At 37.9% G+C, this 26707-nt stretch overlaps 1 protein-coding gene across 19 annotated transcripts in view; it reads right to left on the minus strand.

Moving 5' to 3' along the window:
* The window catches only part of PTPRD (protein tyrosine phosphatase receptor type D), a 417654-nt gene that overhangs the window by 103364 nt on the left and 287583 nt on the right, over positions 1-26707 (minus strand). For 12 of the 19 annotated variants that reach the window (XM_060199563.1, XM_060199562.1, XM_060199561.1 and 9 more), the window contains 2 exons: positions 20393-20434; positions 19792-19889 (listed from right to left, as the gene is read on the minus strand). In XM_060199563.1, coding sequence (XP_060055546.1) covers positions 19792-19889; positions 20393-20434 — 140 coding nt within the window. The remainder of the gene's footprint in view (positions 1-19791; positions 19890-20392; positions 20435-26707) is intronic. The other 7 variants (XM_060199565.1, XM_060199564.1, XM_060199568.1 and 4 more) reach the window with 1 other exon arrangement.

Genomic DNA, 26707 nt, shown 5'->3' on the forward strand with positions numbered 1-26707 from the left:
GCATCTAGTAAATCTTCTTTGCTATTATAAGTTAAACTAACGTTAATTTGTGTTACTGTAGTTTTATTTATTTTATTTGTTAATCTAGTTTTTATCTAGGGAGTCTATCTAAAACAACTGCTTATGTGAAAAATGAGTGACTTCAGCCAAGTTGTTTGACCTCCTTGAAATGTTCTCCTCCCAATTAAACAATAATCACCATATAGTCAACGATTTTAAGAACCATCACATATAAATCCACAGTAGAAAATGACATTGGATTTAAACCTTGGAAACATTGGGCAAGTATTCTTACTTTCCTTTCCTCTCTCTCTTTCTCTCTCTCTCTCTCTCTTTTTTTTTTAAGATAATGGCAGAATCCTTGAGCTGTGACAGGAAGGATCAATATGAGTGGAATAGAAAAGGAAAAAGGAAATCAATGCGCAGTCGCACACTACCACACACCAATTCCAATGCTTACAATGAAATTTTTTCTCCCTATGTCTCAACTGATGACAAGAAAGTCAATTATATTGGGTGGGGGCAAATGAGACCAAGTAATCCTACCTTCACTAATGTTACACCACAACCACTCTTAATACAAAGGGAGGCAGCAATTCACTGTTCGTTAACTATACTAATTATGGTTTCTCAATTACTTAGCTGTGTCAGCACCTCGAATCTATAAAACACCAATAGAAGAGACTGGAACCAAATCTGTAGCATGGGGGTTGGGATAGCCACACAATAAGGGGAAAAAAATCCATCAAAAAACAACCACCCAAACAAAAAGAAACCTGGTGTTAGAAGTTCTTTTTCATAATACTTTCATTTATAACAGTGAGGAGAGAGAGAATCTAAAAGTTTCACCAAACACAAGTGCTGATCTGATTCTAGATTCTGTCTAGCCAATCCAATTTATTAAGTTATGGACCACTAGACAAACATTCACTTCAACAGAAATAAAAGTTGGACCTGCAACAATCAAAACAATTACTTAAAACTAGTGAAAATGAAAGTAGGCAGGCAGTGACTCTGTAAACTCTTGCCATCTTGAAATATTTTACTGAATAGAGAGAAAGAAATTGAGGAAAAGGGGAGGTGGAGAGAGACACACATACCTGAAGCACTGTTGCACCACTCAAGAAGCTTCCTGCTACCCCCCTCTCCCACCCCGCAGGTGGGAACTTAGGCTCTTGCACACTATGACATGCATGTTCAACTGGGTACACCACCACAATTTTCATATGAAATCTAAAAAGAAATCTCTAAAGCAATATATGAAATAATGCTTTAAAATCTTGAAGGTAAATGCTATTTTATATATACTACTATTATAAGCCTTAATTTCTGTATAAGTTTTACTTTAATTATGGGTCTTATCTAAATGAAGATGGAACTGAACTAGTAAATTGCAGACAGGAGGGTTTTCTATTTTTTAATCTTTAGGATTAAACAACTAAGTAGAATCTGCTTTACAGTTTAAAATATCAAGGCAAGAAAAAAATCAATAAAAACTACCACTGTAGAGACTTAAGGTGTCTTTATAACTTCTAGTTCTTCTAGTGTCTCTCCTATGTCTTCTCTCCACCTTCTCTTCCTAGTGTGTTGTTCATGACCAGAATAATAATAAAGTTGTTATTATAGAAGGAATGTTAGGGTTCACTTGGCAGTAATATACTTTCTAGTTGAAATAGTCATATGCATTTTTCAATGTAGACACAATTGTTTTCTGGTATAAACTGCAACTATTTATTCGTTCAAATTGGTCAGTTTTAATAAAAATACAAACACGAAGGGGAAGGCTGGCATAAAAGAAACTGAGTTTTTTGTTGTTCAAATAAATATCCATGACATTGAAAAACAAAGGCAAAATATGTCAGTCAGAAATATAGGTTAACATATCTTATTTGGGATGATTAAATACTTCAAGATGGGAATATTAATAGCACCTACTTGGAGATATTGTGTGAGTTAATACATGTAACTAGTTGAAAAGAGCACCTAGAACATGGTAAGCATTCTAAAATCTTTGCTTTCATCCTTTCTCAAAACATTTTATAGACTGTGAGATAATCTTTTAAAGCTAGGTATATCATCATGTAGCTCAACAACAAGAAGATATAAAGAAATAGTCTGCAAATTGGCAGGAAGGAAGGGATGCAGGCGGAGGATAGAGGGGGAGGCAGAGAGAAAGAGAGAAGTGAGCAAAGGGAGTGAGGGAAGACAAGAGAGGAGAGCACCTGCATGTTAGCTTTCAGACTCAGGTAAAAATCAGTAAAGTCACGGGCCCCTTGGGATACATCTAAAACAGACTTCCTAGCTTACTCCAACATGAAGACCCCAAATTTTCTATATTTTTTACCTTTGGTTTCCTGATTATTAAACAAACTGTTCTGTTTTATATTTTAATGCTTTTCAGCCACCAAGTTAAAAATGATACTATGACGCCAATCTGACTTCCCTGAGCAGACGACCTCACCAATATGTCCTGGAACCCTACTCCACCTCTCCAGAGCCCTGCCCTACAAAGGAAAGATAGAAACAGGCTGGGGATATGGTTCAGACTATCAACATCCATTTCCACCAGAGAATCAATTACAGAAGCCAGACCTCCCACCTTCTGGACCCCATAAAGATCTTTAGTCTGTAGTCCCAGAGGGATCAAGAACAGGGAACCTTCCAGTGGAGGGGATGGGATGAACAACTCTGGTGGTGGGAATTATATGGAATTGTACCCCTCTTATCCTACAATATTGTCAATCATAATTAAATCACAAAGAAAGAAAAAAAGAAAGGAAGGAAGAACAAAAGAAAGAGAAAGAAAGAAAGAAAGAAAGAAAGAAAGAAAGAAAGAAAGAAAGAAAGAGAGGAACAAACCAAGGATCTCCATGAGCCTCTTGGAATAGTTTGGATGACTAATGAATGTCCACTATTAAGAAAACTTACTCAGCAAGTAAGAAATAGTGCAGTTGATTATGCTGCATTCAAGAACTTTTTATTTATTTCCTTTTTGTTGCCCTTGTAGTTTTTATTGTTGTTGTAGTTATTACTATTATTGTTGTTGTTGTTAGATAGGACAGAGAGAAATGGAGAGAGGAGGGGAAAACAGAGAGGGGGAGAGAAAGATAGATACCTGCAGACCTGCTTCGCTGCTTGTGAAGCGACTCCCCTCCAGGTGGGGAGCCAGGGTCTCGAACCGGGATCCTTATGCTGGTCTTTGTGCTTTGTGCCATGTGCACTTAACCAACTGTGCTACTGCCAGATTCCCCAAGAACTTTTTTGGTTAAAACAAACTACTCCACTTATCACATCTGTGATGACTAAAAGACTATTTTCCAAGGCACTCCTAGATCCACATTTATTTCCTTCTCTTTTACCGTCTATAAACTTTCCAACATGGTGGTAGGTCCCAAGCAACTGCTTTCCAAAAGGAATGAAACTATTTACTACAGTACTGAAGGCATGGCATTACAGTGCCACAATCACTAAGTTTAAAAAGGAAGTACAAACATAGCATATCCCTGGCATAGTGTCTTTGCTTCAATCCCCCGTTGTAGCACAACTAAAATTCTCCCCCAAATCTGTATTCTAATGCGACAAACTCATGCAATAATTTGGTCCCTGAGGTACTTGTAGCTTCATCAGTAGAATCAGGAAAATATATTATTTTTCTTTAACTTATTTATAAAGTGGAAATATTGACAAGACAATTGGATAAGAGGGGTATAGCTCCACAGAATTCCCACCACCAGAACTCCGTATCCAATCCCCTCCCTTGGTAGCTTCCCTATTCTTTATGCCTCTGGGAATATGGACCCAGGATCATTATAGGGTGCAGAAGGTGGAAGGCCTGGCTTTTGTAATTGCTTCCCTGCTGAATATGGGTGTTGGCAGGTTGAGCCATACTCCCAGCCTGTCTCTCTTCTTCCCTATTGGGGCAGAATATGAGGAAGTGGGGCTACAGTAAACATGGTAGGGTTGCCCAGGGGAGTGAGGTTGGCATCATGGTAGCATCTGGGACCTGGTGGCTGAAAAAGAGTTAGGATATAAAGTAGAATGAATAGTTGACTAATCATGAACCTAAAGGTAGGAATACTGCAGATGAAGATTTGGGGTCTCCATTTTGGAAAGAGCTAGTAGGTGTACTTTAGGTATATTCCAAGGGGCCCCTGACTTCACTTGTTTTTGCCTGTGCCTGACATCTAATATGCAAGTGGACACAATTTATGGTCTGGGGAAATAGTGTCATAGTTGGAAAAAAGGGATAGCTGGGTCACGGAAGAAAGTAGCTCCCAAATATGGTAAAAGTATATAAATATTGTTAACTGTAAACCCCATTAGTTTGATCTGGGGCCCATATTCCACATAGGAGCCTATGTAACCTCTGCATTCCTATAGGTCTGAGCTTGCATTCAGTGGTTATGGCTAGGAACATTTCAGGCTGCGGTAATTACAGGACCTATCTTCCTCAGGTAGTAGGTAAGAGTATGTGGTCCAACCTCACTTTGGAGAATGGAACATTCCCTACCATTGTTGATCCACATTGAGCACAAGGTCCTATAGGGGCCCACAAAGGGATCCATTATATTATTCCTGATGGAGATGACCAGTGACAGTGGCGAGAGAGATCTGTTCGAGGTGTAGGCCTATCATGTCTGTGTGGGAATCCCAGGACTCCTTGACTAGAGCCCCATGTGATGGGGCACCCTGGTAGTGACTCAAGAGTCACCAATAAAGTATGCCAGTCTCTTGCCCTTATTCAGCTTTTGTAGTCCTACTTTGTCTGTCAATGGTTAGCTTTGGAATGATTGGGGGATGTGTAATAGGAGGTAGGGGAAGAGGATATTTAGGTCTAAGTAGAAACTGTTTCATTAGGTACTATAAAGTGCCTTTTTAGGTTTTTCCTCTTGCTTGCTGCATTTTTTGACTCAATGCAAACTATTGTGCACTTTTGCTTTAAGGTATATATTTTCCCCTAACTTATGGATACTTATACATATACTCTACCTTATGGGCCCTAGTCTATATCTAGGTTTTGACGTTTGATAAGAAGTGCACCACCTGAAATGGAATTAAGGAGTCCTATGAGCTAGGAAAGGTCTCACCAGAGTAATGAAGCTGAAGGGCTGACATTCCACACCTGACATCTCTAGACACAGTCGACAGTGCAACATGCCGAGGTGGTACTGGTTGCATTGCTTAGGTTGGGATTAGCAGATGCAGTATCAGTTGGTATGAACTGAGAGAAGCATGCAGGAAAGTGAGCCCCACCTTAGAGATTCCAAGCCTGGGAGAAATATGGGCTTTATAGAGAAAGGGGAAAGTTCCTGCTGTCTAAGGGTTTATCCTTAATTCTTTCTTTATCTTTACTTCTTTTCATTGTAACTATAATGAGTCTTGGTGTCTTCAGGTCTGGGTTGATTCTGTTTGGGACTCTCTGGGCCTCTTGAATCTTTATGTCCTTTCTGCTGTTTAGGGCCGGGAAGTTTTCTTCTATTATTTTCTCTAGGATATTTACTTCCCCTTCCTCTCTTTCTTCCTCTGTTAGGACAATTATATGAATGTTACTTCTTTTGAGATCAGCTGTCCTCATTTCTGTGATTGATAGGTCAATTATTGTTTGTATACTTTCCTTATTTATAGTTGCTTTTAGTTTACTTGGAATTTTTTCTGGGCTTCTGTCCTGATTCATTGTCATAGCGGTTTTATTTGCTTTTGACTTTTCTTTTCTTTTCTTTTCTTTTTTTAATTAGTGTGGTATTTTTCTTTTGTTTATTTTACTTTATTTTATTTATTTTTTCCCTTTTGTTGCCCTTGTTGTTTTTTTTATTGTTGCAGTTATTATTGTTGTTGTCATTGTTGGATAGGACAGAGAGAAATGGAGAGAGGAGGGGAAGACAGAGAGGAGGAGAGAAAGATAGACACCTGCAGACCTGCTTCACCGCCTGTGAAGTGACTCCCCTGCAGGTGGGGAGCCGTGGTTCGAACCTGGATCCTTATGCCGGTCCTTGTGCTTTGCGCCACCTGCGCTTAACCCGCTGCGCTACAGCCAGACTCCCAGTGTGGTATTTTTCTGTCCTGATATCCTTCAGTTGTTGTGTTGTCTTAGTATAAGGCCCACTAAAGTCTTTTCACATGTGAAGTCACAAACCTCAGAAAGTACAACAATAGCAACCGAAGCAAAGATTAATGCAGTGCAACCAAAATCAGTTAGCCAAGCAACACTTCCACTCCAAAAATGAAAACAAACAAAAGAAAAAAATGAAAAAGGAAAAAACAAGAATATACAATTATGAAAATAAACTGTCGACTATAAGTCCTAGAGATAGTGGGAAGAAAAAGGAAAGGAGAAAAGAGAAAGACACAGGGAGAGAGAGAGATACCGAAAGACCACTCCAAGTCTAATTTCTTCCACAAGATAATTCACAAACAAGTGCTCGTGAATACAGAAATAAAAAGAAAAAGAATAAAAAGCAGTGAAAGGGAAGAGATTTTTAAAAATTTTTTTATATTTATTTTATTTGTTTATTCCCTTTTGTTGCCCTTGTTGTTTTATTGTTGTAGTTATCATTGTTGTTGTCGTTGTTGGATAGGACAGAGAGAAATGGAGAGAGGGAGGGGAAGACAGAGAGGAGGAGAGAAAGATAGACACCTGCAGACCTGCTTCACTGCCTGTGAAGCGACTCCCCTGCAGGTGGGGAGCCAGGGTTCGAACTGGGATCCTTATGCCGGTCTTTTTGCTTTGCACCACCTGCGCTTAGCCCGCTGCACTACAGCCCGACTCCCAGGGAAGAGATTTTTTAAGTCAGCTGGGAAAAAAGAAAAAGAAAAGTGGAGAAGAGAGAGAGAGAAGCAAGTTCCTTCCACACCCAATCACCTATCATTGGGAAGAGCAACAACTGCTAATTTTGGTCAACCTGGAGAGGAGGGAAAAGAGACAAATGCTAATAATAATAATAATAATAATAATAACAACAACAACAACATAAAAAACCCTAACAGTCAGTCTACAGATTAAACCATTCCAGATTGACTGCACACAGTCCAGTCCCCTTCCTAAACCAAGCAAAAACAAAACAAGAAGTAACTGTCAGAGAAACTGAAAAGGTAGAGGGTTGGAAGACAGTTAATCTAACCTAGGCAAGTCCGAGGCCCTGATTGGTCAGTTATTCTGTCATTCAGATAGAGGTCCAACCCTGTTGTTTAATTTCTGAGGCTCCAGCTGGCCGGGCTAGCTTCACAGGCGGGTAACAGAGACTCGAGGACACACGGCAGGGCAGGGAAGCTGTATTTCTTTATTCAAGAACAACCATTCATAAACTAACCCAAACTAATCACCAAACAGAACTCTCCTGCCTCCTTCCCCCGCGGCAGTGCCAAGAACTCTAGAACTCTGTCACTCTGGAGCTCTGTCGGGGTTCCTTCCTGGGGCGGAGACAAGCAGCCCGCCAAACTAGCAGGACTAAACCACAATCAACTAGAGATGGGGGGGAAGGGGACCAAACCACTATGAAGAATACCAACACACCCCCCTACAAAAAGACAAAAAAAAAAAAAAAGCCTTTGCTTGGAGGAAATAGCTCTCCTATGGATGACACCAATGATGATCCAGGAATCTTGATAAGAAATTAGCTCCTCAACAAGGGCAACAAAATAGAAAATAAATAAATATAAAAAAAATAAAAAAGAAATTAGCTCCACAGGAGGCCTACCAGGAGTGGGGTGGGGGGCAGAGGGAAATAGCAAAACCAAAGACTCTGAGTGGAATCCCTGTTTTCTTTGTCCTTTTCGGCCTCTATTTGTCAGCTGAAGGGTGGATTATGGGGCTCTTCCTTGATAGAACCCTGAACCCCACCTGCACTCCTCATCCACCACTGGCCCAGAAATTCAACCCTCACTCAACTTCCCAGGTTTGAAGCAGACTTCTTGCAGACCTCACATCAGGTGTTGTCTCCAAGTTGCCATCTTGGCTCTGCCTCTCAGGAAAATATTTCTGACTGAAGTGTACTTTAGGGATCATCCTGTATAGTTGTTTTTTTTTTCATGCCCCCATGGCTTTTCAAGGGTATAATTACCTTCTCCACTTCACCTCTGAGCAGTATGACACTGATATTGCAGAGGCAAGCACAAAGCATACGGAAATCACTCAAGTAAGCCATGGTTCTTATCTCTATGCCTTGCATATGTCTTTCTCACTGTAGGTACAGTATTTCTAGAAGACTTATTGACTATACCTTAGTATTTATTGGGAAAGTTCTCTTTAGTTCTTCCCCTTGTTACCCTCCCCCCTCCATTATTATGCCACGTTCTTATAATCACAGGTGTGCTTAAGTTTGTTGTCTTTCAATGATAGTGGGTTAAACAAGTTTCATTCATTTATCAATTTACAAATTGAAACGGGGGATACAAAACTTGGGTTTTGGGTGTGGTGTGGAACTATACACTGTAATCTTACAATCTTGTACCCTACTATTAATCACAAATAAAAAATAAAAAAACAAAAGAATTTATGAGAAAAATTTAGAATAATTAGGAGGCTAATAGGTAGGTCATGAGTTTGAGCATTCAAAATATTAAAGGTTTGCTGAATGTTTGTTTTGTATAGAAAAGCAAGGTGCCCAACACATATTCATTGTTATCACATTACAAGTAGATACTGGTATTCTCATCTTGTATGAGAAAAACCAAGATCACCAGAGGTGAAGTAATTCTATCAGGGTCAAGCTGTATAGGTATTAATTAGCAAGGTCAAAATAGAAATCTTGCTTTCTCTGCCTTCAAAATAGCTCTCCAGGATCAGCTATTTTATTCCATAAAGTATACACTTATCATTCTGGTCCTTATACCTCAAATTCATTTAAACATAAAAATAAAACCAGAGGAAAGCAGCTTTTATTATTCTCTATCTATAGTCTCTCTGAAGTAGAAAGCTTGCTTTGGAACTAGAAACACTTCAGGATTAATTGTTTTCTAAGAGCTTTCAGCATCACATGTGAGCAAGTGAAGGGACAACTTGGGAAATGTTCAGTAATGGTCAAGGGCCAATTAGCTATGGAGAACTTGTGAGAGGAAAAAAAAAAGATTGAGATATAGAAAACTAAAGTTATGAGATTCCTCAAGATGACTACGATTCCCAGAAGGAAAACATAAAGTCTCAAACATAAAATATATGAAATTTAAAATTGGCAAGGAAAATGAAGTTTTTAAAAAAACAGGTCCGAGAACAAACATTTAAAAATAAGCTTTGAAAACTTGAGATATTGGTTGTACTTTGAGTTCTAACAACTACAGAAGTTCAGAAAGAAAAAGAATGAAAGACTAAATACAACATAAGCACACACCTGGTTTTGGATGAAACATTTCTAAGGTGGGCTACTGTGTCTTTGTGTCCTACTAGATTTGTTTACAAGATGCAGAATAGCAGCAAGCTGAGAAGGGACTTTTGAATTTTTACACCTTACATAATGAAGCTAGTTCCAAACTACCAACAAAGACAACATCAACTCAAATTGTGAACTGGCAGGCCCCTCTCTACTATAAAGATACCAGGAATTTAATCAGTGGGTGCTTTTGAGTTAAATCTGAGGGGTTTGCATTGAAAGGTAATCATTCTGTTGTGTCTAAAGATAATAACAGCCTATTTTCCGAGAGAAAAAGGACTGAGAATAAGGCTTTGCTGTTTATAGATCAGAGTGAAGAGAATGTCAAACAAGAAAAGCAACTTTTTACAGAAATACATTCTTTCTTCAGTTCATTCCTGTTGCTGGTACTAGCAATTTTCATCACAACAAAGCATTTCTGTGCACTGTAAGCTTAGTTAGAAATTGATCCTGATGCACACTTTCATTAATCATCTGATGTGTAGCCAGTGGAGAGCTTGTTGCTCTGTGGCCAACAGCATGCGGAAAAAGGTCTAACATCTGACCAAGAGAAGTTTTTATCCAAACTGAGGAAATGATGAGAGAAAACAAACCGGAAACACAAGTGTGAACATCATTGGTTTAAACTGGCTTTTTTTTTCAACCCTAATTTTCCTTTTGTTGTTTTCAGAAGTAAATCCTTTCTTTTTTCCCCCTTAATTTACTGTGCATATTTTCAGAAATTAAGAGGGAAGGGGAGATGGCAGAAAGGGAGAGAAGTGAGAGAGACACCTACAGTATCCTTTCATTGCTTGTGAAGTTTCTTCCCCTTTACAGGTAGGGATCAGGGGCTCAACCAGGTGCACACCCAGCCCCATTTCCCAGAGATTATTTAGTACTTCTCTTTCCTTTTTTAAACAGAGGATAGAAAAGTCTTCATGGTTTGACCAATGACAGGCCTAACAAGAGTCTAAGCTATTGCTGATTCAGAGACAGACACTTTTTTATTTTAAAGCTCTGAAATTCATGTGTCTTAGGTCTGAGATGATTTGGTATTTGTATCAGAATCTGCTAAACATTTTAAATGCATTAACTTATTTGCCAAGCATTTATGCTTATCAATTTGTTTTCAGTTATCTATGAGGCATCTACCATTATGACATCCTCCGCTGAAATGAAAAAAACAAAAATACAGAGAGGTTCAATGAGCTGCTTAGGATCATATGGCTTCAGTCAGGGGCCTACTTTTAGAAAGCCCAAGTCCAAGGTCTGTGTACTTAGCTGGTTTTACATTGCTAAGCACACTGAATTTTGCTGATTTCCCACTGTTAGCTCAAAGTATAGAAGACTCTGAGTAGGAGCCAGAAGGGCTTGGATCCAGTGTGAAGTAGGAGAACTGCTATGTTCTCCTCTCCCACCCCCCACTGTCATCATCTACTATATGATTTGACTGCTTCCAGTACACAATTTCTTTTCTTTTTAATTTCAGTTAAAGAGAGAGAGGGAACTGGAGTAAGACTGTGTAAGACTGTGCTGCTTCACCACTCATGGTACTTCCCCTTGGTGCCACTCAGGATGCTGGCTGGAGACTTAAAGCTGGGCCCTTGTGCATTAAAATGTGTGTTCTCGCCGGGGCTAGGTGGTAGCTTAGTGGGTTAAGTGCACATGGTGTAAGGATCCTGGTTTGAAGCCCCGGCTCCCCACCTGCTTCACAAGCAGGTCTGCAGGTCTGCAGGTGTCTATTTTTCTCTCCCCTTCTCTATCATCCCCTCCTTTCTCGATTTCTCTTTGTCCTATCCAACAACAATGACAACAATAACAACACTAATAACAACAATAAACAAGGACTACAAAAGGGAGAAAAATAGCCTCCAGGAGCAGTGGATTCATAGTGCAGGCTCCAAGCCGCAGTAATAACCCAGAGGCAAAAAAAAAAAAAAAAGTGTTTTCTTTACAAGGTGAGTTATCACTGAGCTCTGAAAATTGATATGTGTATGTGCACACACACAATTTTATGCATACTTTTATTTTCCTTGTCGAGGCTTGCCTGATCTATACTTTTTTTTTATGATGCTCTTTCTTCTTCTTCTTTTTTAAAAATCTCTTTATTGGGGGATTAATGATTTTCAGTTGACAGTAAAATAAAATAGTTTGTACATGCACAACATTTCCCAGTTTTCCACATAACAGTAAGGTCCTCCTCTGCCATCATGTTCCAGGACCTGAAGCCCACCTCCCCCAAATCTTCTATTTTGATGCAATACACCAATTCCTGTCCAAGTTCTGATTAGTATTTTCCCTTCTGATCTTGTTTTTCAACTTCTGTCTATGAGTGAGATCATCCCCTATTCATTCTTTTGTTTTTGACTTATGTCACTTAACATTTCTTCAAGCTTCATCCAGGATGGGGTGAAGAAGGTGAATTCATGATTGGACTGACTTTTTCAAGTAGAGAAACAGAAGCAGTATGCCACACTATCAAGGGCACCATACTATCAAAGCTTCCCCCAGGAATGTGGAGCTTGTGCTCAGATCTTGGGTTGTGGGCATAACAAAGCCAGCACATTGTCCAGGTGAACTATTTTGCTGACTAGAAATTACTATATTGTTAAGGTAGTAGATAATGACTCGATGTACAGCCCAATTCTTAAAGAGTTTTAGGAGATTTTACTTGGGAATAGTAAATTCAGCCATTTATCCTCTACGAAGAGTCAACTTGACTAAAACAACCCAGATATACAAACCCAGATATACAAAGTTGTTACTCCTTTCTTTTTTTTTTTTTTTTTTTTTTTTTTAGTAAATCTCTTGTCTTTATCACTGCATTACATAAACCATACTTTCTTGAAAAATTTAAAAGGCTTTCAATGGTAACATGTTGATTATTTTTTAACTGAGAATTTTCTGCTGTATATTCTACTCTTCAACATAAGAGATGAAAATGGACCTCTGTCATTCACAATTCCTTCAAGAATATGGAGATAACTGCTCTCAAGAAAAACTTGGAACATTCAAAGCTGGCAAAATAGTAGGTATGTATGCATCTGCATGTGCATTTGAGTTCTTTTTTTTGTCTGGTAATACTCTACACTTCACGTTCAATTTTATGAGTTTACACTTATACATTCATTGAAGGCAGAAAATATATTATAGATACCAGGAGGTTTACAAATCATTTAGCAATGAAGGCTTTTAAAATGTACTCTGGTAAACATAGTCAAATGTACTTAAGAGTCTTTCCAAGGGAAAACAAAAATGTTTTCTTTTGTGGTCACTGGTTTGATGATAGACAATTTCACTTCTATGCAGAAGTTCACTGTTTATCAAGGAGAAAGAAGAAATTGCCTATGGAATAAGGAAATACACTCTTGGCATGACATGAAAAAGCCAGTGAGTTTTTCCCCAGGGACAGTCAGGCAACACAAATTGGTAATTATACCCTCATGCAAATTTTTTAGTACAAGTACCAATCTAATTGAAGTCTTAGTTTCTAAAAATCTATAATCAAAAATACAAGAAGAAGAAATAAAAGATGGAGTTCTCTAGATCAGATAAATTTAGCGTAATGAAGATCAGCAAGAAGGCATGACTTTGTGATCTGGTTTCACAATGCTTTGTGAAATATCAGCTATTTATGATATCATGATATATCAATAAATTTGTTAATAATACATATATATATATATATATATATATATATATATGTATATATACTTGCCTCAAGGGTTACTGCTGGGGCTCTGTGTCTGCACCACAAATCTACTGCTCCTGGAGGCTTTTTCAACCCCTTTTGTTGCCCTTGTTTTTTATCATTGCTATGGTTATTACTATTACTGATGTCATTGTTGTTAGATAGGACAGAGAGAAATTGAGAGGGGAGGGGAAGACAGAGAGGGGGAGAGAAAGACAGCTGCAGACCTATTTTACCGCCTGTGAATGACACCCTTGCAGGTGGGGAGCCAGGGGCTCGAACTGGGATCCTTATGCCAGTCCTTGCACCATGCGCATGTGTGCCTAACCTGCTGCACTACTGCCTGAACCCTGTTAATAATATTTATTTTGTTTTTCTTGTTATACAGTGTTGGAGTCTTAAACATGCAACACGTGTACTTTACTGCTCTGCCCGCCCCGCCCCAGCTCCTAAGGAAGAGGTTTATTTTGGTTTTGTTTTGTTTTGTATTTAGTGTTTTTATATGGGATACTCTTGAGAAATTGAATTATGCATGAAGGAAAGCATATGCCATTTCTTTCACCTGTCTCTGAGTGTTGTGGAGATTTTAGCTTATTAGACATAGGTGCTACATACATGCTGCTATTAAATCAGCACAGGACACCAGTATCTGCAGTATTGCAGATAAGAGGCTCATTATCAAGCTGCACAGACAGGAGATGTGAAAATGTTGGTATGAGGGCAGGAAGAAACTCTCAGTACATTTGGGTGTTAAATGATGTAAGACACAGAAGTGCTGAAGATAATGCAGCTCTATAGATGGGAAGGAAGACATTGGGACTGAGCTTTGTGATGGGAACAAAGTAGGTAAAAGCTATCCTTTGAAGGCTTTCTGTGAAATGCAGTTTCTCATTCCTCTCTGATTACAACAAAAGACTGCTGTGTAGAATTGTTTCAGTATCTATGTTTCAGATAACACTATTAAAACCAGAAGTTAAAGATGATGACTTTGAAACTACATGTTTGATAAGTGTGTGTGTGTGTGTGTGTGTGTGTGTGTGTATGTATGTATGTGTGTGTGTGTGTAACTATCATGGCAGGGTGGAATGTGGTTCAAAAATAATGTGCATGTCCGCTGTTAGGAATTTGGAAGAGTATGTGCTATTGGAACCAAGCTTGAGAGGGAAGTATCACAACTCAAACCATAACCTCTATATAATGTACAGCAACTTTATTTCTATGGAAAGGGAATTGTGAGAACCAACTTGGAAGCTAATTTCACCTTTTCTTGGACTGTGTAGTTCTTCTTGACCAGGAGGGGTGGAGTGAGTGCATCTAGTCAACAGTGAATTAATTGTTCCTAGAACAGAAGACACTTATCTATATAACTGAAAGGTAAGATTGCTTCTACATTATTTCCTCATCAAAGGCTGCCATTACCAGTGTGCAGATGTCAAAGCAACTGCACTTATAATTATTTGCATGTTCAAGTAACTCCTAAACTAAGAAGCACTTTACATTTCTTAGCCATTCTTTCTGTCCCAGGTTCTTCCCATTAGATATTGGAGATAGACTGATGTCTCAAGAAGCTATCTTTTAAGTATGTACTTTATTCTCATCATACTCAGATTTTTTTTTTTTTAAATTGCTACCAGAAATATTACTGGGACTTGGTGCCTGAACAATGAATCCATAGCTCTTGGCAGCCAACCCCCCTTTCTTTCTTTTATTTTATAAAGCACAGAGAGAAACTGAGAAGGAGGAGGAGGTGGGGGGGATAAATATACAACTCTAGCACCCCCTAACACCCCGCACACCAGAGGAAGCTTCAGCCTTGGTCCCTGCACAGGTAGTATGAACAATCTATCAGTCTACTGGACTACTTGGCCTCTGGAAAAAAATTGTAATTTTTTTTTTTCTGTAGTGTCAGAGAATGAACCCATGGTTCCACACACACATGAGATTTCAGCATGTATCTCCTCACAGTACTAATTTTTTCTTTTTCTTTTTTTTAATTTTAAGAGTGAGAACAGAGACAGGCATACAGTGGAGAAAGGGAAAAATAACACAGTACAGTATCCCTATCTCATGTAGCTCCCTCAGTGCAGTCAATGCTATCAATGTAGTGTACTGTCGGTACTTGAATTAAAGGCATCATATGCTCTAGAATGTGAGCTATGTCTTGGCTTCTGTATATTTCAAAGTAGTTAAGAGTTTAGATCTTAAAAGTTCTTGAAATAAGGCCACAGATGACCAAAGATGAGCCCTCTAAAGGACTAGGTTGGAAATGTCCAATATAGCACTTGAGGAAGGAGATGGCCAGAGAATGATAATGTGTGTTGAACTTAAAAGTCTAGCAGTTAATATACTAAAGGCAGTCTGGAAACAGATGGGCAGGCTAGGGATGAAAAGAAGCCCCCCCCCCCTTTCTGATAACACTAACCTCTTATAACGGTAGAGTGTAGTTATGACCCATTATAAGATTTGTTCTAGGAGGAGTCATGATTCTAGAAATGGAAGAGCCATGGGAGGTAGAACAATATAAGTTCTTTTGCCCTTTTCTGATTACCTCAAAATCAGACCCTAGTTTTCTCACTTTCCCCCACTGCAGACTGTATAAAAGGCTGACATTCTGTGGAGGTGGCAAGTTGATTTGAGCAATGCTCATCCTCTGTTCTACATTCAAATAACAAGAAAGCAGATTTCTCTTCATGTAATAGCTGGTGTGACTATTTGGCTTTCTGTGGCATCTGGCACTGAATTCTTCTTACGTGCATTCATTCTTCTCACATGTTAAAAATAATGACTACATGAGAAGATGAGCAGATTTTAAATGTGATAATCCTTTTGAAAAATACATTTATTAAATTATTATTTCGCACATTTTAAACTGATGTTAATTATAACTCAATGGAACTGGGAAAAATAAATAAAATGGACACTTTTGGATACCACGGCTGCCATACTGAACAAACATTTCTGAGGTTGGTACCAGAATCAGGCTTCCTAATGATTTGTAGGCATTAGTTATGATTTTGATTGACAAAAAATACACATATTCTGAATTAGTCTAAAGATTCAGTAACCCTAAAAGTTTAAAGATTTGCACCAGAGTAAAAGACTATAGGGTGGGGGTGGGGGGCAGGTGGCGAGATCAGATACTGGAACATGTTGACAGAGGAGGACTTTTTTGTTATGTGGAAAACTGGGAAATATTGTGCATGTACAAACTATTATATTTTACTGTTGACTATAAATAATTAATCCTCCAATAAAGAAGAAAATAAAAAAAGAAAAGAAGCAAGGATACAAAGGGAAAACCTACAGTAAAAAAAAAAGTCTAAATATTTACTGCACTGATTTTGATAGAAATGCTTAAGAAGGACTTTGTTCTCTGCATCTCAGATGCTACTCCCCAAATCTTGCTACTTAGATTCTAGTAGGACATCTCACATGGCAAAATGAAAAGTTAAGATATCTATAAAGATATTAGATCTCTTCTTCCTGCTGCTACTGGATCCAATGTCTGCATCTAATTTCTACTTCAGTAAAGGAAGTCTCTCACATGACCTAATTTAAATTAAAAAAAATTATTTACTTATTATTGGATAGAGACAGAGAGAAATTGAGAGGTGGATGGGGAGATATGGAGAAAGACAGAGTGACACCTGCAGTACTTGTCTCCATCACTCAAAAGCTCTCTCCTACAGGTGGTACCCAGGGGCTTGAACCTGTGTCCCTGCACACTATAATGTGTGCTTAGCCTGGTGCACTACTGCCTTGCCTCTCACATTTTAATGTTGCTGTTCTACAACTTGGACCTAATTCTAACTTTACGAAAAGAGCAAACAGCTTTCATGCCCTTAACCTCTATAGTCTATAGTCTGACTAACATATGTAGCTTCATTTATCTTGAGAAGTCTGAGTAAACATTACTTCATAATGACTATGTAAAAATAATTATATGTCTGAAAGTAGTGTGACTTGTCTTCTCTTTAATTTCTTCACCTAAAGTCGGTAAGAGAAAAAAACCTGTTCAAATTCATATGGGCAATGATAAGAAAAAAAAAAAAAAATCCTAAGCATTGCTATTTGGTCCAAAGTATGATGTAGAGGTCTTTATCCTATTACCACAGATGAATATAACACTCAAACATCTTCTTCATGGCTGTTAAGGCATAGTAGAGTCAATTCATGCCCAGGGAGCTTTAATCACAGATCATCCTCATGATAAACAGTAAAGAGTCAGTATGGGCTATCAAGTCAATGGCTACTGGGGGAGCTTTTAATGGTAGCATTGCCGGCATGCAGTTCATTTCCTAACTACTTTCAAGGAGCACTTCTGATCTAACAGCCAAATGAGTATCATTAGATTATCTTTACATGTAGTACTTCTGGAGAAATTCTATATTTAAAGAAGACTGGCTTTTTGTAGTCATTATGAACAGCTGAGACTGCTTAAGTGATAAACATTTAAAAAAATTTTTTATTTATTTTGGATAGAAACAGAAATTGTCAGGAATGAAGACACACACATGCACGCGCATGTGCACACACATATACACAGAGAGAGAGAGAGAAAGAGAGAGAGAGAGAGAGCGAGTAGCACTTCAGTGCTTTTTCACTACACGTGAAATGTTTCCCCAGCAAAAGGGGAATGGGGGCTTGAACCTGGGCCCTTATGCATTGTGTATGCTCTGCAGGTGAATAACACCTTTTTCCAGCCATTTGCAGTTCTATTGGTAGAGGGTGACTATATGGTTTATTCGCAGGTTGTGATATGTTCTTATCAATCACAAATGCAGTATTAAAGTGGTGGTGGGAAAAGCACATATCAAAAGAATAAGGAGCAGGATGAAGAAGTGAAATTTGTCTGGTTGTTGAAATGAACACTTTACAGAGGTATTTTTATTTATTTTTTGTTTATGGTACCCCAGGTGGCGCTTATCAAATGCCTAGTTTTTCAAAACTCAAATTGTAGGCTTGAGCTCAAATCAGAAACTATTTAAAAGAATACTGCATAATTTAAAAAGAGCTATTATTACCAGGGTAAAGAAGAGGAAAGAAATAAGAAGCAAATCATTTGAGAAAATAAGACAATTCACAATCCAGTTTGAGTTTCCTAAAATTGAAAATTCTCCCTGAATGCTTGAAACAGAATAAAAGAAACATAACTAACAATTCTCAACAACAACAAAAACCCCCAAAGACCCCTTACCATAAATATCATTTATGTTTTCTCTAATATTTCACCACAATCTTGGAATATGCAAATTGAATAAAAGGCTAGAATTTAGGACTTGAGAGGAGAGGAATATGAAACTACAAATAGGTTTTGCTTAGCCAGTATAGTAATTAAAAACATCTAACAGTTGAAGACTTTAGAAAGTCCATGCAGATATCACAATTGCCCCAGGCCCCCAGCTATATACTATCTCCAGTAGAACTTCATGTTGTTTGAAACCATTTTTAGTCACATGAGAGTTCCTCTCTCAGATTTACCAAATGTGACAAGTAGAATGTCAGAGCTACAATATAGTGAGAGATCTTGTAGTTCAACAGCCTCATGTGAGGTTAATCCTAAGGGAAACCAAGAGTGGCAACAAAGATCTATTTTAAGATTTCTATTAACTGGTGTGGTAGAAACTCTTTTTTGATGGAATTTGGACTCCTCAGGTACCCAATAACCTATTGTTGGTTAGCATACTTAAAGGATTTTGGTTGCTTATTTCAGTGTTACACAAACTTGCTTTAAAAGATCAACAAGGATTCAGTTTCAACATTTTATGAATTGGTCTATGTTCCCTATTGCTGATAAATAGTAAAAATATCCTGCTCAACAATTTTCTTGACAAATGCCCCCAAATCCAAATACACCAATACCACTTTTCATCAATTTTCATGAAAAAGTCACAGAAAACCTTTAAATATTTTGGAATTTTAATACACCACTCTTGAATTTCATCATTGTTCCAGACCCAGGAAATTTTTTGTGAATATAGTGCGATTTCAATATAGATGCTAGTATTAGTACTAGGCAAAACAGTAAACTCATTTATATACTTAATAGTTAAGAGTTTCCAGGTCACATAAAACTAAGAATACTAATAAAGCTACCTCTTTTCTACAATCTCTGCCTCAGTGAGGATTCTCACCACGAATCAGTATATTGGGTGCCCCTTCGTAGTATAGGGAAGCGTGACCAATTTAGTATATTCTATATCTTGGTTATTTGAGCTACATTTTATATATCTCTAGTAAAACTTTTAAAGTAATAATCTTTAAAAAGTATGTTCATTGCTCAACAATTTGTTTGGCTTCGTATGTTAACTCTCTTTTCAATCACCAGGTTCCAGATGCCACCAGGATGCTGGCCAGGCTTCCCTGGATTGAAGACCCCACCAATGTGTCCTGGAGCGCAGCTTCCCCAGAGACACACCCTACTAGGGAAAGAGAGAGGCAGACTGGGAGTATGGACCGACCAGTCAACGCCCATGTTCAGCAGGGAAGCAATTACAGAAGCCAGACCTTCTACCTTCTGCAACCCTCAATGATCCTGGGTCCATGCTCCCAGAGAGATAGAGAATGGGAAAGCTATCAGGGGAGGGGGTGGGTTATGGAGATTGGGTGGTGGGAATTGTGTGGAGTTGTACCCCTCCTACCCTATGGTTTTGTTAATTAATCCTTTCTTAAATAAATTTTTTAAAAAAGTATGTTCAAAGAAGAAAAAGAGGAAGACAATTTTTGAAACTGCTTTCAAGTAAAAACATACTGAATTACCTCATACTCTTGGGAAAACTTCAAGTTGTCATTGGCTTTCAACCTTTCAATGTGATCTGCAAGTTCCAAGATAGGTATTGGAGGATGACTAGCCATACCTATTAAAAGGAAAGAAAGAGCACATTTTAAAACCAATGCAAATGATGTAAACTATTCTAAAATATAGAAAATACTATAGTTAGAAATGGCCTGAAAATATGTGAGTAGTAAAGATGTTTTTAATGTGAAGAAGCAGGCAGATAGTTTGGTTACTCAAAGCAGGACATGCTCTGGAGGGATGAATTTTGTAGCCAAATGAAAACTCACCAAGTATAATCCCCAAACTAGCACTCCTAGTGTAAAAGAAAGCGTTATTGTGCCATGAATCAATGCTGTTAGCTAGCGGAGAAAACTGACGGTCAGCTTGATGTCAACTTCTGCTTTGAGTAATGACTATTATGTCATTTCAAACTCCTTCTCCTGCACTGTGTGAAATGGAAATTGTGTGGAATTAAATGGTGTAAAGTGAACTAAGAAAACAGACACTGAAGGCCTAAAAGGGAAAGAGTAGTAGCCTGACTGGAAACATAAAGTGATTTATGCATAATCAAGGAACACTAACTTGAAGAATGAAGGTTACCACGGTAACCGGAATCATCTGAACCTGCAAAGGAAATGATGATGTAAATAAAATAAAATAGAATGAATTTGCCTTAAAAAAATGAAATGGATAGTGTATTTTAAAATGACTACTACAAATGTTTTAAGTTTTTATAGGATTCACACTATACACTAGATTAAGATCGCTTTAATAGTTCACAAACCTGTAGGTGACTGACAAGTCACATGCAAACATGGACACAGACAATGCCATGCACCACAGCTCACAGACAATAATCACACGACAAAGTCAGACACAAAACTGATTTTCAAAAATGTTTCCACTAGTAGCAGATTGTAGAGGTTGGGGTTGCAGCCCTCTCTCTGATTTTTATAAGTGGCCACACTGAGGTTTGTGGAGTTTTACCGAAATACCTATTATTCAACCCCCAGTAAATTCACAATCTACTTCAGGTGTAAACATCTTTGTTCATTCTTGGAAAATGAATGCAGGAAACTGAATAAATGGTGAAAGGATAGGAAGGGAAAAAGAGAAGGAAAAGAAAAGTAGAGGTGATGGGTGGGGTGGCTTTAGCACATCTTAGTTCAGTCTGCCAGCTGAAGATGTATCAGTTTCACAGATTCTTTCGAGAATCACCAATCATTAATTTTGATGACCCTGTGTCTTTCCAATCTTTTCTCCCTTTTCATATGTTTTACATTTCTTTCTGATTAAATTTCCAAGGATATTATGAGAGTGTTAATACTGCTGACTTGTGGTGTTCTGTAGATACCAATTTCAGCTGGCTAGAAAAACTTGAATCAACATGCCCCCAGGGAAGCCTCTGAAGCAGAAAAAGAAATGAGGGAGGGACTCAAACTGGAAGCCAAGTTGACATTCGGCTGCTCCTAGGAATCTTTGGAGGGTATTAGGCTACAGAATGGTGACCATTAAGCCAACTTGACATTTGGTTACTTTATGGGCATTTTAGAAAATAAACTGTTTTGGAAAGTCACCCAGAAAGTTTCTTTATCTCAAATGCCAAATCACAAGTGGTTCTGATTAAGTTAGTTGAAAGACAATATTGCTTTCCCCAGACTATGATTTTTTGCACAGGGCTACACAGTGTAGTGTTTAAGCATTTAGAGCTATGAAGATGTATTTCCAGTCAGGTAAAAGATAAATGGAAGATTCAATTAAAAATGAGTTGGCCCTTAAGTAGAAACTCTTTGCTGTTGATAATGCTATGCATTTGGACAAAATTTGGAGCCCATTTCTGGAACGTTTTCATATAGGTGGAAGAATTGAACTAATTTACATCCTGTGGAGGGAGCGGGTGGGTGACAGTGGTCGGATAATTAAAGTGATCTTATCCAGATGAGGCACCCCCAATGACAAGAAAAGAAAAGCAAAGGCACAGAGAGTCTAGATTTATCTGGAAATGAAAATGGAATGGTGTGGACATCCATTACAGTGCTTTAACAGAGAAAATAATAGAGACAAAGATGTTTAGACCTTTTCGAGCGAATCGTGGGAGGGAGTTATTATCATATATGGACTGAGTGGTGGTTTGGCTAGAGAGGGAGGACACAGAGCCAATCAGGGAGGCGTAGGGGACTGAATTACTGCTCAAAGCTGCAAAAAGTAAAGCCGGTTGGACATGGGAAAAGTATTAGTATAACAGTATAGCAGAAGAGCACCATAAAATCAACCAAAGATGTGATCAAAACATTTACATATAACATGCACTGGCTCATGGTCTGAGAGTATAATTACTCTGGAAGCTAATTACTTAGTAAACCAAGTAAATATACTCTGACTCATTACTGAATTGCGAATCAAGATATATATGTAGATAAACACATGTAGCATATGAAAGATACTGTAGTATTCAATTATCATTATTTAATACTTGTCTTTGTATCATATTGCATCAAAATTCTAGGGCAAGAACAGTTATTTCACAGAAAAGGAGGGAAGACTGATTAATGGTACAGGAGAAGGAATTCTTGATATGAGTTCTATGTCAGGTTCTGCCATCTACTAATAGGGACAGATTATTTGTTATATAGCACTTCACTTTCTATATCTATAAAACAGCAGTGCAGAGCTAGACAATTTCTGAAGTTATTCCCTTCTTTACAACTTGAACTTATATTGTATGCAGGTAGATTTCAGAACATAGGAATCAACTGAGAAACTTTGTTGACTTTGGGATATAGTTCAGAAGCAAGAGTTTTAAAAGTTATTTCATGAGGAGTGGAAAGACAATTTTTAAACCAATAAACAAACAAACAAAAATCTTATGCAGTTTGTATACTTTAAAAATTATTTTACTTACTATTACTCTATTCAGCTAACCAACACATATATTATGATGCTATACATACATCATGAATTTGAAAAGACCAAACATCAGCTTAATATTTGTGTTAAAGAATAAACCAAGGATGAACATGTTTAGCTCATAGCAGAAGATGTTCACCAAGACTAACTGCAAATCTGTGTTATATCATAATCCTCAAACTTCTCTAATATGATGTTATAAACATGCTAGCTTCTGAATGAAAAAACACACACTAAGAAAACTATCAGAGTGGCCATGCCTGGTAACTTTTAGCATTTTGTCTGGTAAGCTGACTACTTCTTAATGTCAGTAAGCAAAAATTTTTATTAGACCATTGTTCTCACATTAGCATTGTTGAAGGGGCTTGAAAATTCCTTCTTTTCAGGCTACACACCAGACCAGTAAGTCAGCATCTCTGGCTGTGAGAACCAGACTCTGATAATTGTATAGTTACCAGTTCTGTAAGACTATTTAATGGAGGAATTATATTTCAAAAATCACATGAGTTTATTAGAGTGAGATCAGCTCGCTCTTGGTGATATTCCTGAATTGGCTCTGATGCTCCATTAGCAAATTTAGTACTTTATCTATTATTAGCAGCAACAAACCAGAAGTGTGGCTCACAAATGATGAGGACTTGGCAGTGTCAAGACCTCATAATTTCTTTTTTTAAAAAAATATTTAATTCATTTATTTATTAATGATAAAGACAGGAGGAGAGATAGAAAGAACCAAACATCACTCTGGTACATGTGCTGCCAGGGATTGAACTCAGGACCCCATGCTTAAGAGTCCAATGCTTTATCCACCATGCCATCTCCTGGACCGCTCAACATCATCATTTCTAAGCTACAACTGTACAACATAAATGCATTTTTAAAGACATGCATTGAATCTGAGCAGAGTTTTCATTTTGAAGCTATGATACTCACAATATACATTGTCAACATGAACAATGATAGATCTAGTCAGTGAAATCTGCCTTAGGTTGGAGGGAGAAAAACATGAGGGCGAGTTTTAGTATAGAACATTTTGTGATCCTAATTCCATGGTGGCTCCCTTATCAGAATGAAAACTTGAAAAACATGATATTTTAACATTTAAATGCCTTAGAAATTAGTTAGGCAAGCATAATGGTTATGCAAACAGACCCTCATGCCTAAGGCTCCTAAGTCCCAGGTTCAATCCCCCCGCACCACCATAAGCCAGAGCTGAGCAGTGCTCTGGTGTTTCTTTCTCTGTGTGTCTCTGCTTCTCTCTCAAAAATAAAATAAATAAAATTTAAGAATTTTCACTTTATATAAAGAACTATGAAGTCCAGGAAAGTTAAATGATTTGTTTGTTAGTCCAGTAAAAATAATTAGAAATGGTTGTGGCATCATGCTATTTGCATTGTTTCTAGAGTGTCAGTCACAATCTTCCAAAGCAGGGGACACATTTCCCAGTGGTTGAAGGGGCCATGTTTTAAAGCAAATAACTAATGATGAGCAGGTATTTTAAATACTTTCACAAAGAAATGCACTCATATCCACTTATTTGACAAAAGACACCATCAAGGATTGCCTTCCATTCCCCTCTTTTCAGTGGAGACAGGGAAAACAGAAATATTTCTCTTATAAAGAAATAACAAATATGAGAAAAGTGGAAATTAGCCTTCTATCTCACCTTAGTATTATCATTAGGCATAGTATACTATAGAGTCTGAACAAGTTCTAAAAGGGCAAAACTATTCAACTCTAACATCTCCCAGGCGGGATACTGCAGAGCCAAATTGAGACTCTGAAATTTTTTAATAGCAGTTGAAAATCTGGATAATTATGTGTCATTGCTTTACTTTCCACTGTTGACTCAAAATTTTCCTGAAAGTCAATTGAGGGGATGTCAAATGAAAGATCTTTGAAGATCACACTTGGTTAACTAGATTATGACTGCTGGTAATATTTTTAAACCGGTCACTGTTTTATTTTCCTCTTCTGGAATGCTAGGCAATCAAGGGTTATGCAGTGATATCTCTTCAATCATCAACTTTTGGCTCAGTAGAGCTTCCCAGAATACCCATCACAGTCATAGTTTAGGGGGCAAGAAGTGGGTGATGACATGGTTCCAATTCAAAGGTATTACTTAGAATATAGACTCAGCACTTCTCCACTTTAATCTCACTGGACAGGACTTGTCATAGCAAGTGTGCTGTGATGGCTAACTTTATATTAACTTGATTTGGGTATGGGATATCCAGATACGTGGCTAAACATCAATTCTAAGTTTGCTCTGAGGTTGTGTTTTGATGAGGCTAATGCCGGAGTTGGAATACTTAAAAGAAATTTCCCTTCTAGTGTGAATGGGTATCAGTCAATCCACCAAGACAGTGTCTGAATACAACAAAAAGGGGTGAAGAATTTATCCGACTGTTTAAGTTGGCCTTTCCCTATCCTTGCACTGAAGCTTTTCCATGATTCCTTGAAACTCTAGACTGTACACTGTACACTGTAACTCCAACACTGACTTTCCTGGAGCTCCCAAGATAGCAAATCTTGTGACTTCATAAATTCTGGAACTGTGAGATAAGCCCTTACATATTATATCTATACCTATCTCTCCGTACACTTACAGTCTCTGCTTTAGACAAGGAAGTAGCTACTGTAGTGTCTGCATGATTTAAAATCAAAGAATGATTAGTGGCAGTTGCATACTTGGGATCAAAGGGGATATGACAATGTGTACTTCTTACAGGGTTCACTCTTTATGGCTCCACTTATCTTCCCCTTTGGTCCCCTAATAAGCTTACCAATTAGAAAATGAACTCTCAGAGGAGTTAAAGGATTTGATAAAAGTTATCATCAGTAAAACTACAGTTAAGTGTGAGATATGATCCTAGACCTTGTCACTTCCCTTTACATATGCTGTCTCTTAAATCACGTAATACTCCTCAGTAACTGATGGCATGCACATAAATATGGTCTTACAAGACTGTCTGATTTATTTATGTAGTAACAGAGATTTTCAGTGGTGCTCAGTTTGATAAAATGTATCAGTATCTCAGGAGCTTCATTTAGAAGGGATGTTATGATTTAGTGGTAGGGGAGCAGAGTAGTGAAGGGCTCACTTGTAAGCACAGTTACAGCTACAGCCTGTCAAAATAGTGTGAGCTTCCATGAACTAAAGATACATATTCAAAATGATAAAAGTTATAGTGTCATTTGACATTATATATACAAGAAAACCTTTCAATTTACAGTGTATTTTGCTTTGAAGCATACTATTATATTTTACTAAGCCATTTATCAACAGTGTGGCTTAAGTAACTTCTTTGCAAAACAAAAACAAAAACAAAACAAACAAAAACAATGTTACCTCTTTCTACATTTTTTTCTCAACTTTGCATGGAATTCCTATAGGCATTTTTGCTACTTTCTCCCCCGCCCCCCAACACACACACACACACACACACACACACACACACACACTCTGGACCTCACACATATGCAGTTTCAATACTACCAGGTCACTTTTTCATTCAGAATGAGAGACAAAGAGGAGAAGAGGGAGAGACCACACCAGTGGACCTTTCCCTGATGTCACGGTGCTCTCATATGGCACTGGGACTCAAGTTTGGATTGTTCACCGGGAGAGGCACTGTCTTACCCAGGGAGCTATCTCTGTAGCCTGACACCTTAAAATTTTATAACTTGTTTGCTAAGTAGAACTTATGAGGCCATTTACTGTGGCAAAATATTTTTTCTAGATGATTTTTCCCTAGTACTATACATGTGTGACGATTCAGTAATACCTTAAGATTTTCTTTTACACCAAAGTGTATTAAAGACTGGAGAATACTTTGCAGTCAGGGAACTGGAGAAAACTAACTTGTTGACCAATAATTATAGTCCTGTTAAAAATGTATTTAACGCAGCAAATATACAGGAGAAAGTTAGTCCGTAAAACATTTGACATATTTTAGAGTGGGCAAGGATGGTGAGTGCAATTAAATA

Source organism: Erinaceus europaeus, chromosome 10 (genome assembly GCF_950295315.1).
Source record: "Erinaceus europaeus chromosome 10, mEriEur2.1, whole genome shotgun sequence".
NCBI classification, from domain to species: Eukaryota; Metazoa; Chordata; class Mammalia; order Eulipotyphla; family Erinaceidae; genus Erinaceus; species Erinaceus europaeus.